The sequence below is a fragment of the Mus musculus genome, chromosome 9, assembly GCF_000001635.26.
Source record: "Mus musculus strain C57BL/6J chromosome 9, GRCm38.p6 C57BL/6J".
NCBI lineage: Eukaryota > Metazoa > Chordata > Mammalia > Rodentia > Muridae > Mus > Mus musculus.
This window is the reverse complement of record NC_000075.6, coordinates 88,937,150-88,955,500: the sequence shown is the minus strand read 5'-3', so window position 1 is coordinate 88,955,500 and position 18,351 is coordinate 88,937,150. Positions and strand designations below refer to the sequence as shown.

Genomic DNA, 18,351 nt, shown 5'->3' with positions numbered 1-18,351 from the left:
GTGATAGCAAGGCAGGACTCTGAAGCCACACTCCCATACAAGCCAATGTCCTCAGAAGGAAACCGGTTATACAACTTTATGCAACATGTAGATTATATTAACCTGCTTTTTGAGTGCTCTCCAACCCCACTTCCCCCAACTTCTCTTCTTCACAAGGGTCTGTCCTGAGTTACTCTCTTGCAGCTTGCCAGTTTCTTGTGGCTCCCTCCCTCCTGCCCTCCCCTTGGCTCTTCTTCTCATATCTACTTAACACAGAGTTTTCTTTTTGGTGTATCCATACAGAACAGACAGCTCATGGTTCTAGAGCCACCGCAGTTCTCTAATATCTTACCGTGCAAAAGTCCTCTATGACTATTTCTGTTAGCTCAAAGATCACAAGGCCAGAACTCCTTTCTGGCCTCTAATGGTATTTGAGCATCCTAGGAACCACCACAATGATAGGAGGATGGTTTTCCCCATCTCACAGTCCTGTGATGCTCAGAGTTACTGACAAAGTAATCAAAGAACGTGGCTTAAGAATTTCAATAGTCTTCTGTGGTCAGGGGTACCTTTTCCATATCTTCTTCACGCTCCACCTATTGCCTTAAGTCTGGACCCAGGAGAGGCAAATAGCTGGTCTTTGTTGAATAGTTGAAATACACTAAAGTGAAAACTAGGTCCAACTATATCTTGATTTTATATTTCTGAAATATTTGTCCAAGAAGGAGCTACCTTTAATTAAAAAAATACCTTGGCCTTACTTAGTTTATTTTGGAGAGTTTACAAATAATTCTATTTTAAAGATAGATGAAAGAGAAAAAGAAAAATACCACATACATACCATTGAAAAAATTATATATCAATAAAGCACAAAAGGTCTGGGACAGAATAGTACCCAGAGGGCAATGTGGACAAGAAGCAAGAAGCTGATCAGAAAATGTGTCTGAAGACATGGAAAATATCCCCCACTATGACTGCAGGCAGTGGCCATGAATCTTCATTTCTGGATAAATTGATATGTAGAATTTTGTATAAAATAGAATCTCTATCAATACACTCTGAGCAGGTCCACCATAATATGTGGGAACTGAAAATCATGTTTATTATATCACTTTATAATTGCACACTAAAGAACAATGTACCATAACTATGTTGTATACTAGATAGATAGATAGATAGATAGATAGATAGATAGATAGATAGATAGATAGATAGACCGACCACCAACACCAATATCAACAAAAAAAACTTCCAAATTTTTTTCAGTCCAGAAAGAAATTGTAGTTATTATACATTCTACACTATAGTCCAAGGATTTGCTGAATGAAATAATTAGAAGAGGTCTCTCTAGAAGGTTCATATACAGAGATACTTCCTGAATGACAAACTATGATGGTCCTAGACTGAGGCCGTGCAACTGTTCTGAAGCTTTGAGTTGTGTCCATTGTAAATTAAGCGGGGCAGGCTGATTGGAGAGAGAGATGATGGGAGAATAATTGCCAATGTGTCCATATTTTAAAAGTCCTTTGGTCTAGGGTCTGGGATTTATCATAGCATGCTTGCCTGGGGTCAATCTCAGCAGCACAAATACAGAATGAAAATGACTGTGGCCTGTCCAAGCCTTTCTTTGTGGTTGTTTTATCCAGAGGTTTCTAGTGAAGAAGCATGGCAGCCTAGCCAAGACTCAAGGAGCTGCTGTGACTGCCATGAGAACAAGAATAATTTGTGTTGTCATAATAATGAATTAATTTTTTTGCTGTCAACGTTTTTATTAGTGTGTAAACTCTTGTGTATTTTCATTGCACTTGCAAAAGTACTCCTATGTTCAGATATCTATCCTTATAATAAGCCACCCTCTCAATACTCAAGGTTTAAAATAGTAATTGTGTGTGTGTGTGTGTCCCTGACATTTGACAGGATTAAATAGTTCTAACTGCTGTTTGTTCCTTAATGTCTAAGATTTGACTGAAATGACTCAAAACAGCTTGACCTCTTTTGTATTCTGAACAAGAAGAAGTAATAGATGTAGAAAACAAGAGAACAGAAAGAACTCCAAGACTGAAAGAACTCTAAGACTGAAAGAACTCTATCCTGTATCCAGAGTGATGCAAGCTGCACCACAAAGTAAGTAACTTTCAAGAGAAACTACTGAGGTCAACTTCTCTTTTCCCCAAAGGAGGAACCTGAAATTTTGCTGGGCTTTCTGCTGCTTCCTCAGAGGAGGCATAGCATGGGGTGGGGGGTTTCAAGGGGGCTCTCAGCCTGCTTGGCTCTTTCACTCTTCTGATTTTAGCATAACTACTTCCCTATTCTGAAGCCCTAAACAATGCAAATTATCTGTTGAGAAGAATAATTTTTACTTATATAAAAAGAGGACATGACCACTCCAAAATGTAGTTGAGAAGTTTTCAATTGTAGATTCAAGGGAAGAGTACAACCAGAGGTATCTGGAAGAGTCCAAAGCAGGAAGAAGAAAGTAATAGACTAAACAGGATCAGTAGACAGAACTGGACCATAGTGGGAGGGGAATCGAGAAAAAAAAGAGCAAAGACCATGGGAGGGGACCAAGAACCAAGAGAGCAAAAGGAGAGTGTGTGGATGAAATGACAGGGCTATATAGCAGTGAGAAGCTGTGGAGAGGGGAGCCCTTGAGCTGGAGAAGTTTAGGGTCAGGGGTGGGAAGTTTAGGGTAATGAGCTGAGAATCATGGGGTGAGCCATGAACTCTGTAACAAATACTTGCAATGCTGAGAGAGGCTGGAGGCCAGAATGGTTTTGATATGCTAATGGTTAGCCATTTGTCCTCAGTTTCCTTTGGACCTGACATATTAACATAGATGGAGCACAAAAGAGTGAGATGAATAAGCAATAAGGGCATCTATGTGTCCTCTGTGACCTCTTTCATTCAGTCTTGTGGGGTCAGGTCTTCATGGTCAGAAAAATTCACTGGAGACAAACCAATGCTCCCAGTATCCTGTTTGTTTGTTTGTTTGTTTTCTTTTTGCTTAAAACAAAATGTAGACACTCACTATGACAAGGTTCCTAGTAGGAGCTACATTTCTCAAGAAGGAGACTAAGCTCCAAGTTATCCTATGACCCAAATACAAGAAGTTCCCCTAATTTTCTTCCTATATTCAGGAGAAGGCTCCAGAGGATTCCAGAGAGACCCAAGTAGGTGTGAAGTCAGTGGATGGATGGATTGATGAATGGATGGATGGATGGATGGATGAATAGATGTCCAAAAAGCAGAGAAGTGGCAAACAACCTGATTAGTGGGTGGTCTAAGGATAGAGAGGCACTAGGAGATGAAAGGAGAAAGGATGGGGGAAGTGAACCAAGGAACAGAAAGCCAGGGGAGAGAATATCATTAAGGATAGCCCAAGAATGCTACAGTGTCAGGACCCTTTCAGGAAGAAGTTAAAAACCAGCAGGTGATCTTCCTGAGATAGGTCCACCTTGGATTATAATTCAGGATAGATTTGCTCTGGTAGGAAAAGCCCAGGAGAAATCCATTTTAGGAAAGATTCTTGCTATTGATATGGTTTTCCTGTTATTATTAAATATATATAACAATCACTAGGTATTTACCCACCCTTTTGAGCAGATCTCTGCAGAAAAACAAAGATGTACTGTCTTATAGTGATGCTATATAGACAAATAGATGATCTCATAATCCTTAGTGGTGATCCTATAAGAATACCTAAAATTATATTAGTAATTATTAAGCTCTTTTATAATGGGACTACTATTATGTTCTCTCTGATAATCAAAACTGCATTGAGAACTCTGCCAGTCTTTAGTGTCACTAATTGCTTCTGAGTTAGCAAGCAGGCATCTACTACTCAGAGCATGTCCCAAAAGGCTGTAAAACCATTAACCAAAAGTTATAAAAAGGGAACTAATGATTTACTATATATGCTAGGGCAGAAGATAAAATATTGACTGAATTTATCTACACAAAACTTTAATAATACCTTGGTCACAAAGGTTGTGGTTTTTAGCTCTCCATGAACCTGCTAAGCTGGTGACAAGTGATGTATGATTTAGCCAGATAATATTTCCTAATGGATATGCATGTAAACATTCTGTGTTGTAAACTTTGTGCCCAATTTATGATTGGAATTTATGTGTAAACTTGTGATGAAATGTTTACCTTGTGATCATATATTCTGAAAGATGTATAAGTGCTGAGGACAAAGAGAGGGGAGCATTCTCTTTATCCCCCCTTTCTTTTTTTTCCTTTTTTTATTACGTATTTTCTTCAATTACATTTCCAATGCTATCCCAAAAGTCCCCCGCCCCCCACTTCCCTACCCACCCATTCCCATTTTTTGGCCCTGGCATTCCCCTGTACGGGGGCATATAACATTTGCCTGACCAATGGGCCTCTCTTTCCAGTGATGGCCGACTAGGTCATCTTTTGATACATATGCAGCTAGAGTCAAGAGCTCTGGGGTACTGGTTAGTTCATAATGTTGTTCCTCCGATAGGGTTGCAGATCTCTTTAGCTCCTTGGATACTTTCTCTAGCTCCTCCATTGGGGGCCCTGTGATCCATCCAATAGTTGACTGTGAGCATCCACTTCTGTCTTTGCTAGGCCCCGGCCTAGTCTCATAAGGGACAGCTATACCACGGTCCTTGCAACAAAGGCTTGCTAGTGTATGCAATGGTGTCATCGCTTGGAGGCTAATTATGGGATGGATCCCTGGATATGGCAGTCTCTAGATGGACCATCCTTTTGTCTCAGCTCCAAACTTTGTCTTTGTAACTCCTTCCATGGGTGATTGTTTCCAATTCTAAGAATGAGCAAAGTGTCCACACATTGGTCTTCGTTCTTCTTCAGTTTCATGTTTTACATATTGTACCTTATATCTCGCTATACTAAGTTTCTGGGTTAATATCCACTTATCAGTGAGTACATTTCATTTGAGTTCTTTTGTGATTGGGTTACCTCACTCAGGATGATGGTCTCCAGGTCCAACCATTTGCCTAGGAATTTCGTGAATTCATTCTTTTTAATAGCTGAGTAGTACTCCATTGTGTAAATGTACCACATTTTTTGTATCCATTCCTCTGTTGAGGGACATCTTGGTTCTTTCCAGCTTCTGGCTATTATAAATAAGGCTGCTATGAACATAGTGGAGCATGTGTCCTTCTTACCAGTTGGAACATCTTCTGGATATATGCCCAGGAGAGATATTGCGGGATCCTCCGGTAGTACTACGTCCAATTTTCAGAGGAACCGCCAGACTGATTTCCAGAGTGGTTGTACAAGCTTGCAATCCCACCAACAATGGAGGAGTGTTCCTCTTTCTCCACATCCTTGCCAGCATCTGCTGTCACCTGAATTTTTGATCTTAGGCATTCTGACTGGTGTGAGATGGAATCTCAGGGTTGTTTTGATTTGCATTTCTCTGATGATTAAGGATGTTGAACACTTTTTCAGGTGTTTCTCAGCCTTTTGGTATTCCTCCGGTAAGAATTCTTTGTTCAGCTCTGAGCCCCATCTTTTAAGGGGGCTATTTGATTTTCTGGAGTCCACCCTCTTGAGTTCTTTATATATATTGGATATTAGTCCCCTATCTGATTTAAGATAGGTAAAGATCCTTTCCCAATCTGTTGGTGGTCTTTTTGTATTATTGACAGTGTCTTTTGCCTTGCAGTAGCTTTGCAGTTTCATGAGGTCCCATTTGTCAATCCTCGATCTTAGAGCACAAGCCATTGCTGTTCTATTCAGGAATTTTTTCCCTGTGCCCATATCTTCGAGACTTTTCCCCACTTTCTCCTCTATAAGTTTCAGTGTCTCTGGTTTTATGTGGAGTTCCTTGATCCACTTAGATTTGACCTTAGTACAAGGAGAGAGGAATGGGTCGATTCGCATTCTTCTACATGATAACAACCAGTTGTGCCAGCACCATTTGTTGAAAATGCTGTCTTTTTTCCACTGGATGGTTTTAGCTCCCTTGTTGAAGATCAAGTGACCATAGGTGTGTGGGTTCATTTCTGGGTCTTCAATTCTATTCCATTGGTCTACTTGTCTGTCACTATACCAGTACCTTGCAGTTTTTATCACAATTGCTCTGTAGTAAAGCTTTAGGTCAGGCATGGTGATTCCACCAGAGGTACTTTTATCCTTGAGAAGAGATTTGCTATCCTAGGTTTTTTGTTATTCCAGATGAATTTGCAGATTGCTCTTTCCAATTCGTTGAAGAATTGAGTTGGAATTCTGATGGGGATTGCATTGAATCTGTAGATTGCTTTTGGCAAGATAGCCATTTTTACAATGTTGATCCTGCCAATCCATGAGCATGGGAGATCTTTCCATCTTCTGAGATCTTTAATTTCTTTCTTCAGGGACTTGAAGTTTTTATCATACAGATCTTTCACTTCCTTAGTTAGAGTCACACCAAGGTATTTTATATTATTTGTGACTATTGAGAAGGGTGTTGTTTCCCTAATTTCTTTCTCAGCCTGTTTATTCTTTGTGTAGAGAAAGGCCATGGACTTGTTTGAGTTTATTTTATATCCAGCTACTTCACTGAAGCGGTTTATCAGGTTTAGGAGTTCTCTGGTGGAATTTTTAGGGTCACTTATATATACTATCATATCATCTGCAAAAAGTGATATTTTGACTTCCTCTTTTCCAATTTGTATCCCCTTGATCTCCTTTTGTTGTCGAATTGCTTTGGCTAGGACTTCAAGTACTATGTTGAAGAGGTAGGGAGAAAGTGGGCAGCCTTGTCTAGTCCCTGATTTTAGTGGGATTGCTTCCAGCTTCTCACCATTAACTTTGATGTTGGCTACTGGTTTGCTATAGATTGCTTTTATCATGTTTAGATATGGGCCTTGAATTCCTGATCTTTCCAAGACTTTTATCATGAATGGGTGTTGGATCTTGTCGAAAGCTTTTTCTGCATCTAACGAGATGATCATGTGGTTTTTGTCTTTGAGTTTGTTTATATAATGGATTACACTGATGGATTTTCATATATTAAACCATCCCTGCATCCCTGGAATAAAACCTACTTGGTCAGGATGGATGATTGCTTTAATGTGTTCTTGGATTCGGTTAGCAAGAACTTTATTGAGGATCTTTGCATCTATATTCATAAGGGAAATTGGTCTGAAGTTCTCTATCTTTGTTGGATCTCTCTGTGATTTAGGTATCAGAGTAATTGTGGCTTCATAGAATGAGTTGGGTAGAGTTCCCTCTACTTCTATTTTGTGGAATAGTTTGTGCAGAACTGGGATTAGATCTTCTTTGAAGGTCTGGTAGAACTCTGCACTAAACCCATCTGGTCCTGGGCTTTTTTTGGTTGGGAGACTATTAATGACTGCTTCTATTTCCTTAGGGGATATGGGACTGTTTAGATCGTTAACTTGATCCTGATTTAACTTTGGTACCTGGTATCTGTCTAGAAATTTGTCCATTTCATCCAGGTTTTCCAGTTTTGTTGAGTATAGCCTTTTGTAGAAGGATCGGTGTTTTGGATTTCTTCAGGATCTATTGTTATGTCTCCCTTTTCATTTCTTATTTTGTTAATTATGATGTTGTCCCTGTGCCCTCTAGTGAGTCTAGCTAAGGGTTTATCTATCTTGTTGATTTTCTCAAAGAACCAACTCCTCGTTTGGTTAATTCTTTGAATAGTTCTTCTTGTTTCCACTTGGTTGATTTCACCCCTGAGTTTGATTATTTCCTGCCGTCTACTTCTCTTGGGTGAATTTGCTTCCTTTTTTTCTAGAGCTTTTAGATGTGTTGTCAAGCTGCTATTATGTGCTCTCTCCCGTTTCTTCTTGGAGGCACTCAGAGCAATGAGTTTCCCTCTTAGAAATGCTTTCATTGTGTCCCATAGGTTTAGGTATGTTGTGGCTTCATTTTCATTAAACTCTAAAAAGTCTTTAATTTCTTTCTTTATTCCTTCCTTGACCAAGGTATCATTGAGAAGAATGTTGTTCAGTTTCCACGTGAATGTTGGCTTTCCATTATTTATGTTGTTATTGAAGATCAGCCTTAGGCCATGGTGGTCTGATAGGATACATGGGACAATTTCAATATTTTTGTATCTGTTGAGGCCTTTTTTGTGGCCAATTATATGGTCAATTTTGGAGAATGTCCCGAGAGGTGCTGAGAAGAAGGCATATCCTTTTGTTTTAGGATAAAATGTTCTGTAGATATCTGTCAGGTCCATTTGTTACATAACTTCTGTTAGTTTCACTGTGTCCCTGTTTAGTTTCTGTTTCCACGATCTGTCCATTGATGAAAGTGGTGTGTTGAAGTCTCCCACTATTATTGTGTGAGGTGCAATGTGTGCTTTGAACTTTACTAAAGTGTCTTTAATGAATGTGGCTGCCCTTGTATTTGGAGCGTAGATATTCAGAATTGAGAGTTCCTCTTGGAGGATTTTACCTTTGATGAGTATGAAGTGTCCCTCCTTGTCTTTTTTGATAACTTTGGGTTGGAAGTCGATATTAGAATGGCTACTCCAGCTTGTTTCTTCAGACCATTTGCTTGGAAAATTGTTTTCCAGCCTTTCACTCTGAGGTAGTGTCTGTCTTTTTCCCTGAGATGGGTTTCCTGTAAGCAGCAGAATGTTGGGTCCTGTTTGTGTAGCCAGTCTGTTAGTCTATGTCATTTTATTGGGGAATTGAGTCCATTGATATTAAGAGATATTAAGGAAAAGTAATTGTTGCTTCCGTTTATTTTTTTTGTTAGAGTTGGCATTCTGTTCTTGTGGCTGTCTTCTTTTTGGTTTGTTGAGGGATTACTTTCTTGCTTGTTCTAGGGTGTGATTTCTGTCCTTGTATTGCTTCTTTTCTGTTATTATCCTTTGAAGGGCTGGATTCGTGGAAAGATAATGTGTGAATTTGGTTTTGTTGTGGAATACTTTGGTTTCTCCATCTATGGTAATTGAGAGTTTGGCCGGGTATAGTAGCCTGGGCTGGCATTTGTGTTCTCTTAGTGTCTGTATAACATCTGTCCAGGCTCTTCTGACTTTCATAGTCTCTGGTGAAAAGTCTGGTGTAATTCTGATAGGCCTTCCTTTATATGTTACTTGACTTTTCTCCCTTACTGCTTTTAATATTCTCTCTTTATTTAGTGCATTTGTTGTTCTGATTATTATGTGTCGGGAGGAATTTCTTTTCTGGTTCAGTCTATTTGGAGTTCTGTAGGCTTCTTGTATGTTCATGGGCATGTCATTCTTTAGGTTTGGGAAGTTTTCTTCTATAATTTTTGTTGAATATATTTGCTGGTCCTTTAAGTTGAAAATCTTCATTCTCATCAACTCCTATTATCCGTAGGTTTGGTCTTCTCATTGTGTCCTGGATTTCCTGGATGTTTTGAGTTAGAATCTTTTTGTGTTTTGTATTATCTTTGATTGTTGTGCCGATGTTCTCTATGGAATCTTCTGCACCTGAGATTCTCTCTTCCATCTCTTGTATTCTGTTGCTGATGCTCCCATCTATGGTTCCAGATTTCTTTCCTAGGGTTTCTCTCTCCAGCGTTGCCTCACTTTGGGTTTTCTTTATTGTGTCTACTTCCCTTTTTAGGTCTAGTATGGTTTTGTTTATTTCCATCACCTGTTTGGATGTGTTTTCTTGTTTTTCTATAAGGACTTCTACCTGTTTGGTTGTGTTTTCCTGCTTTTCTTTAAGGATTTGTAACTCTTTAGCAGTGTTCTCCTGTATTTCTTTAAGTGAGTTATTAAAGTTCTTCTTGATGTCCTCTACCATCATCATGAGATATGCTTTTAAATCCGGGTCTAGCTTTTCGGTTGTGTTGGGGTGCCCAGGACTAGGTGGCTTGGGAGTGCTGCGTTCTGATGATGGTGAGTGGTCTTGATTTCTGTTAGTAGGATTCTTATGTTTGCCTTTCGCCATCTGGTATTCTCTGGAGCTGTGCAGGATACACTCAGCGGGGTCCTGGAACCAAGATGTCTGTGCAGGGTACACTAGGCACGGTCCCGGAACCAAGATGTCTGCTGCTGATGCTCAGGCAAAATGCTCCCACACCGGGCAGATCCCTATCCTCTGGCCGGGGAAATGGGAAATGTACCACATTTTCTGTATCCATTCCTCTGTTGAGGGGCATCTGGGTTCTTTCCAGCTTCTGGCTATTATAAATAAGGCTGCTATGAACATAGCATGTGTCCTTATTACCAGTTGGAACATCTTCTGGATATATGCCCATGAGGGGTATTGCTGGATCTACCGGTAATACTATGTCCAGTTTTCTGAGGAACCACCAGACCGATTTCCAGAGTGGTTGTACAAGCTTGCAATCACACCAGCAATGGAGGAGTGTTCCTCTTTCTCCACATCCTTGCCAGCTTCTGCTGTCACCTGAATTTTTGATCCTAGCCATTCTGACTGGCGTGAGGTGGAATCTCAAGATTGTTTTGATTTGCATTTCCCTGATGATTAAGGATGTTGAACATTTTTTTCAAGTGCTTCTCAGCCCTTCAGTATTCCTAGGTTGAGAATTCGTTGTTTAGCCTTAGAGAGCTTTCATAGGAAACTATTTAGAACTCAGAAATAAAAGCTAAAACCCCTTTTCCAAAGACCCTTTCTCTTCCTGAGACTTCACCTAGCAGACTGGAAGTTTGAGCTGAGCACTTCCTACAGAGATAGAACAAAGAAGACTTTACTTAATCCCCTGCCTATAGGCTAACCTTGGGTGTTAATCACCTAAGCCAGCAGCTTTTAACCCTCAGAAAGAGCAAGAAGGTTTTTAGGACCTTATAGAAACTATCAAAAGCATTTAGTTTAGTTAGAGAGCTAGACTGTCTGGAGACCATCAGTCTTTAAAGCCACACCTGAGTCCAACTCTGAGTCTCATTTAACTTGCTCCAGGCCAAGAGGCTCCCAGCACTACAGTATTTGAGTTCAACATATGATGATATTTTAATTAATTCTTTATTGAGTCCTCCTATACACGTGTGCATATACATATGGTGAGAAAGGTTTCTCTTTATTTTTTAATCCATATATCTTGTTTTTCTAATTATTTAATTTTCTGTATAATATAGTTGATAATATTCTTTTCTTTTTCCCATGTACTCCCAGATCCTCCCCACCCAACTTCATGTTCTGTTTCTCTCAAAATGATAACAAAACCAAACAAGCAAAATATAATAAGCCAAAAACAACACCAAACAAACAAAACCAAACCAAGAAAACTTAGAGTCCCCCTCTCCTACTCTGTGTAGGGTCTTTGATTTGAACCTGTACAGGTCCAGTGCATGCTGTTGCAGTCTCTGTGAGTTCATATGTATCAGTCTTTCATATGCACTTTTCACTCACAGTCAACCATCTTCCAGGTTTTCCTAATGTCAGTGAAGTGGAGTCCAAAATCTGAAAAGGCTTCTTGTGCTACAACCCATGCCTCCCCTAGTCTACCTACATCCGGCCCACCACCATCCCATGGAGCATCTGCTATACGCCTGGCGCTGTTATTCTGTTCTAGAAATTTATTCTTCCTATTTTCCCTGGCTGATAGGGAAATGGCCCTCCTTCTTCATTTGTGTGTCTCCAGATCTTTGTTCATGTTTAATTTCCAGTCAGATAAAACCTTCTCCATCACTCCAGTCAGTAAACTTCTTTGGGTGTGCTAGACAGGAATAGGTATGCAGATAGCAAGTGTCACGCCAAAGCTTATGCTGTCCTTACTGTGCATTTTGAGCTGAGCTGCAAGCTCATAAGTGAGAGTAACATGATCTCACCTCTTATTTCTCTGAAAGGCATGGCATAGCGACTGGAACATATAAAGCACATGATAAACATTCGCTGAATTTTGTAGTTTTGTTAAGTATTTCATATATGACCAGATATATAATCAGGTTGATATTGTATCCAAAACTGTATTAGCTTTTCTTTTAAGTGTAGCTCAACAAAAACAAAAGGAAAATGTAATTTTTCTTCAAATGTCATCTCAGGGGAGGTACAGGAGGAAGGCCTGTTTAAGCAAGATCTTTAAATCATTGTGGTAGAGAACCTTGGAATTTCCACTGCCTAGAATGGAATGGCAAAAGCCATATTTAAAACCAAGCAGAAGTACTTATGATAGCAAGTGAAACTGGGTCTCTAAAATGCAATTTTCTACAAATGCCAAGGCCTAACCATTCACTAGGGAGCAAAGAATAGAGAATTGACATCTATGCACCAAGCCATTAGCTCAACAAGCTCTACTGAACACTTGCCACAGCCAGGTCCTAAATAATGGAGTCTTGGGTCATTAACACATCTCTCAGAGTGTAAACCAACAACAACAACAACAACAACAAAATGGTCTTTTCTGAGAAGACTGACACAAAAGTTGGCTTTTACAGATAAACAAAATGTCGCCAATGAGAAAGTGTACCCTTGTGAGGTGCACCAGTGTGCTTCAAGTATGTTTTGTGATGAGCTAAACTGTGGACTGTAGTGTATGGATGTGTTAGGAGAGGGGAATCCAAATCATGGTAGCCTTGAGTACCAGGCTCTGAGTACTAACTAGGTTGTGAGCTGAAAATAAGAGGGACATTTGAAAGGTCTAAAATAGGACTGCAATATGGTTAAATCTGTATTTTAGGACTGCTATTTGCACAACACTATTTCTAGTAGGTTGGATCCTAGGAAAACTGGTATTATGAGGAACAGACTCATATAAACCCTACATTGAAAAGAAAAGTATGGCATCTGACTTTCTAAGTTCAAGTTATTCCACTACACATAATGATCTCAGTTGCATCTATTTCCCTAACAAATGTCATAATTCCACTTTTTATTTACAGGTTCATAACATTCTGGCTATGTATCACGTTTCCTTTATCCATTTTAATGTTGATGGAGATCTAGGCTAGGTCTATTTTCGTCAAGTATAAGTATTGTAACAATAAACATGACATGTAGGTATTTCTGTGCTATGTTGACTTAACTTACTTTAAATATATTTGTAAGAGTTACATAGGAGGTTGATATGGTCTTGCTAATTAATTTCTGAGGAGCCTCCATACTTATTTCCATAGTGGCTGCACGGGTTTGCTTTCCTGCCAGCAATGAATAAGGGTTCCCCACATCCTCTCCTGTATTTGTTCTCATTTGTTTTCTTGATCATAGCCATTCTGACAAGGATGAAATGGAATTCCATAACTGTTTTTGTGTCTCCCTGATGATACTGAATACTTCCCCAAGTACTCATTATCCTTTGTTATTTCTTCACTGGGAATGGCCCATTCAGCTTGCTGTCCCATTTGCTTATTGGAGTGCTCTGTTTTTTATGTGTTTCATTATTTTCAGGTTCTTATATATCCTAGATATTAATGACCTGTCTTATATGAGAGTTTTCCCATTCAGTAGATGTCTCTTCATTCTAGTGTTGCTTCCTTTTCTGTGCTGAATATATTTCATTTCATGTAATCTCTCATTTGTCAATTTTTAGAACTATTTCTTGTTGTATTAGATTCCTTTTCTGAAAATGCTTGCCTGTGCCTGTATCTTCAAGTGCTTTACTTAGATTTTCTTCTAACAATTGCAAAGATTCTTGTCAAAGACTTTAATGTCTTTAGTTCATTTTGAATTGATTCTTGTGGAGGGTGAGAAATAGAAATCTAGTTGTGGTCTTTTATGTGTAAATTGTTTCCCCAGAACTATTTGTAAATGAGACTATTTTGTCTCCAATTTATATTTTGGACAGCGTTTTCCAAACCAAGACGACTATAACTAAATGGCTTTATTCCTGACTCATCTATTGTAGCCTAACTATTTTGTTAGTACCATGCTGTTTTTTGTTTTTGTTTTTGTTTTTTTATATTCAATAACTATGTAATGCAATTCGAGGTGGAATATGTGTCATATCCCATACTGTTGTCTCTACTAAGGACTGCATAAGTTATTAAGAGCATTGTGCCTCCATATGAGGCTTAAGATTTCCTTTTCTTACCATTAAAAATTTTCCTTTTCTTATACCCATGGGAAGAGATACAGAGACAAAGTGTGGAGCAGACACTAAAGGAAAGGCCATCCAGCGACTGTCCCACCTGGGGATTCATCTCACATACAGTCACCAAACCCAGACAATATTGTGGATGCCAATAAGTGCTTGCTGACAGGAGCTGTGTCCTGAGAGGCTCTGCCAGTGCCTGACAAATGCAGAGGTAGATGCTCTCAGTCAACCATTGGACTGAGCACAGGGTCCCCAATGGAGGAGCTAGAGAAAGGACTCAAGGAGCTGAAGGGGTTTGCAGCCCCATAGGAGGAACAACAATATGAACCAACCAGTACCCCCCAGAGGTCCCAGGGACTAAACCACCAACCAAAGAGTACACATGGAAGGACCCATGGCTCCAGCTACATATGTAGCAGAGGATGGCCTAGTTGGTCAATGTTGGGAAGAGAGGCTTTTGGTCCTGTGAGGGCTCTATTTCCCAGTAGGGGACTACAAGGGCCAGGAGGCAGGAGTGGGTGGGTTGGTGAACAGGACCAGGAAAGGGGATAACATTTCAAATATAAACAAAGAAACTATCTAATAAATACAAAAACAAAATTTAAAAAACCTCTATTCAGGTCATACAGCAATGTAGATTTCCTTTTCTTATTCTGTGAGGAATGTCATTGCCATTTTGATGAGGATTTTTTTAAATATGAAGATTGCTTTCAGTGACATAGCAATATACACAATATTCTGCCTATTAACGGATAAGAGGTAGTTCTGTCATCTTGTGTCTTCCTCAATTTCTTTTTTTATTTTCTTACATTTTCATTGTAGAGATCTTTTACCTCCATGGGTAAGCTCATTCATAACAATTTTTAAACAATTTTTATTAGATATTTTCTTCATTTACACTTCAAATGCTATCCCAAAAGTCCCCTATACACTCCCCCTACCCTGCTCCCTACTCCTGCTGCCAACTTCAGCTCCTTGGGTACTTTCTCTAGCTCCTCCATTGGACGCCCAGTGTTCCATCCAGTAGATGATTGTGAGCATCCACTTCTGTATTTTCCTGGCACAGATATAGCCTCACAAGAGACAGCTATATTAGAGTCCTATCAGCAAAATCTTGCTTGCATATGCAATAGTGTTAGTGTCTGCTAACATTATGGTATGGATCCCCGGGTGGGGCAGTCTCTGGAAGGTTCTTCCTTCTGTCTCAGCTCCAAACTTTATTCACAACAATTTTAAAAAATCTATAATGAATGGGATTTCCCCCAACTTTGTTTCCAGTGAGTTTGCTATTTATAAATAGGAAGATGTTTTTTTTTTTTTTTTGTATGGTGATTTTTATATCCTGCTACTCTGCTGAGAGTGTTTGTACTTTGCTGGTAGAATCCTTGAATCTAGTAATCTGCCCTTTTTTCCCTTCCTATTTGTATCCCCTTTAATTCTCAGAGTCCTTCCAGTAAATTCTTTTGTCACTGCTGAGTAACCAGATCAAATCAAATATAACAGATTCAAATTCAGTGCTATTGGAGGAATAAGCTTTGGCTCCACTGAGAAAGGTCTTGAAAGACGGAAGAAACCACTGCTCCTTGTGGAACATCGAGATTAGAGGTGCAACGTGCTGGCTAAGTTGACAGTGTTTTCTCCATCCAATCCCACTGCGCTCTTCTGTTGGTGGATAAAACCAAACTGCACCTTGAATTGTATTTCTGTATGGCCTTGGTATTACTTCCCTTAGAATTCCTTCTTATTCCTATGTTCACAACATAAGACAACAAATCCTTTCTCTTTTAGCCTCACTGCTGAGACATCATCATTAGCAAGGTAGTTTAGAATTCATCTCATGTTTAAAAAAGAAAAAATTCCCCCTCGATTTGTACCCTCCTGTAGCTTCACCACATTCTAATACTTGTCCCAAGAATTTACTATATTATTAAATCCTTATGCTCCCATTTCCTTTAAATTCAGTCTGGAGGTTTTATATCCACCTATTACTAAAATTCTGCTCAGGAAGATGTGGCTGGTCAACAGGGAAGTGAGAGGCAAGAAGGAAAGTTGATAACTTCTATTTGTGGAGATGAAACACTCATCCAAAGCTTGGGCTTGGAAAAATGAGATGGAGAGTGAAGTCTCAGAAAATAGCATTCCCCTCTGGCTAGAATAAGGGCCTCAGCCATTTGTCTATTCCTGCCATGATATTTCAGAGAAAATTCCAATTTATAGGGAACCATTATTTTAATGATCTGATCGCCAAAGGGAAGAAAAGAGGTTGTTTTATTTAGAATACTTTTAGTCTTGTCAGTACAGTTATCCATAAAACCTTTGGGAGGCATTTATCTATCTAGTCAAGGGTAAGTTCCAAAGGAAATCCCCTTGCTTTGTCATCTCAGGCACCAACCCTAGTTGTAGGTAGATTTAATCGCCATATGTCTCTACCATGAGAAAATCTTGGGGGTTTCCAGAACCCTTTCTTCCCACTTCTCGTTTCTCATGCCACTTTAGGTATCACATATTTTTAAGGAGCAGGGGTTGGACATAAAGCAGAAGTCCTAAACACTTAGCCAAGCCTCCCACTGAGGGGAAATTTCTATCCTTAGAACTGAGTTTCACTTGCAGATCTTAGTTTAGATGTGAAGAATTAGTGATGAGTGGTAAATTCTATCATTTCGTTGTGACTATTCTATTCTGCCACCCCTGGAAACTATAGAGGGAGGAGGAAGTGTAAGGGCTCAAGGCAATGAACGTTCCAAGTGTGTAAAGCATCTACTTCTCTAACCATCCTGGCATGTGTGAAATATTATGAAGAGATGCTTTTGTTAGTCCCTTTGGCACTGGACAGCATAGACAGAGGATGCCAAGAATCTCATGCCGGGAGAAGGAACAAGCTAGGACCATTGGTTAAACCAGAAGAAGGACTAATTTTCTGGCAAGAAACGTACCATATCACTTTTAAGGAGAGATTGGAGCTCAGAAGGAGGAAATAACTTGACCAGCACTTCCCAGCTATAGATACTTCTTGACTTTGTTTAAAACTAAACCTCATAGGATTCTGAGGATGGTCTTGGTGGAGGAGTCAGTAGACAGGCTTTCATAGCGTGCCATCTTGTGGTGCTCAGTGGGAATGCAGAAGAGAAGCCAGGACACCCTTCATGGAAAGCAGTCCAGTAGGGTTGAAGCTGAAAAAAAAATTAAAAAGAATTTATTAATCTTTCTATTCTGCTTTCCAGTATTAATTGTGTGTTGACTATGCATTGTAGTGATCAGTGCTGGTCCCCAAGATCTGGCTGCCCGCAATGAGGAGACCCTTGGTGATGAGAAAATCATCACATATACCAAGTGATGCTATGTCAACTTGCTCCTTAGTTTAAAGCGATTGGTCAAATAAACAGGTTGGCAGCTTGTAGCTGGGCAGAAGAGAGGTAGGCAAGTCTTCCGGTGCGGGGCTCTGGGTCTGAGGCAGAGGATACCAGGAGAGAAAAGAGAAGAGGAAGGAAGAAGATGCAAGGGGTAGGTGGAAAGTGAGAACATGACAATGAGGGCCAGACATTTGGAAAGGATTGGGCCATGAGAAACATGGCAAGTTGTCCCTGAGGGTCATTGACTGGAAAGTAGACTGACTAGCATAAAGGGTGGATATCTGCCCAGCGCTGCTTTTAAGGCTTATCATAAATTTAAAAGTTTTGTGTCTTTATTTGGGAGGTAAATGATCAAAAGTGGGGTAGAAACCTCCAATTAATTTTTCTACATTAACTATGTCTTTAATTGAACTATTAGACAAACATGACTGGTTAGTGGCTGTCTTAGTTACTTTTCTATTTTTTGTGATAAAACACCATGACCAAGTCAACTTGTTAAAGAAAATATTTAACTTAGAGGATAAAGTTTCAGGGAGTTAGAATCCATGGCCATCATAGCAGGGAGCAAGGCAGCAGACAGGCAAAAATGGCCCTGGAGCAGTAGCTGACAGCTCACATTTTGATGTGTGAGAGAGTGATCGAAAAAGACCTCTGTGAAGTAGGCATTTAAACAGGGTTCTTTAGAACCATGTAAGCAGATGAGAGAAAACTAACTTTGTAGTTGATCGTTCTTAGATCAAGAACATTGGCATTTATAATAACCCACACTGTAGTCCTGATCTTGTCTGAGCAGACTCGCCTAAGTAGCAGATGTTGGCTGTCATGGTATGATTATGAGTTCACTATGCAAGCTCTGTGACTTATGGCTGACCCGTACCTAGTTATGTTCAGGCCTGAGTGCTGAGTGCCAGTATACTTTGAGACTTTGCCCAAAGTACACGTCTATAACTACAGAGCGATAATAGTATTGGAATTTGAGTATAATGGGGAACTGTTGTGACACCAGAGGTATGATATTACTATCCATTTAGTGCTTTTGCTTCAACTAGACTGGTTAATATTTCTCAAAATATTTTGTGTAAATACTTACAATTGCTGTATT

At 39.6% G+C, this 18,351-nt stretch overlaps 1 protein-coding gene across 13 annotated transcripts in view; it reads left to right on the top strand.

The window, feature by feature from the left end:
- Positions 1-1,938: 1,938 nt before the first annotated feature.
- Positions 1,939-18,351, top strand: part of Gm2396 (predicted gene 2396) — a 78,830-nt gene continuing 62,417 nt past the window's right edge. For 3 of the 13 annotated variants that reach the window (XR_003948400.1, XR_003948401.1, XM_017313727.2), the window contains exon 1: positions 18,089-18,257. Coding sequence is in view for 6 of the 13 variants with exons in the window: in XM_017313727.2 (XP_017169216.1) it covers positions 18,233-18,257 (25 nt within the window). In the remaining 7 variants the exon portion in view is untranslated. Of the gene's footprint in view, positions 2,104-18,083; positions 18,258-18,351 lie in introns of those variants that run through there. The other 10 variants (XR_003948402.1, XR_003948403.1, NR_166072.1 and 7 more) reach the window with 8 other exon arrangements.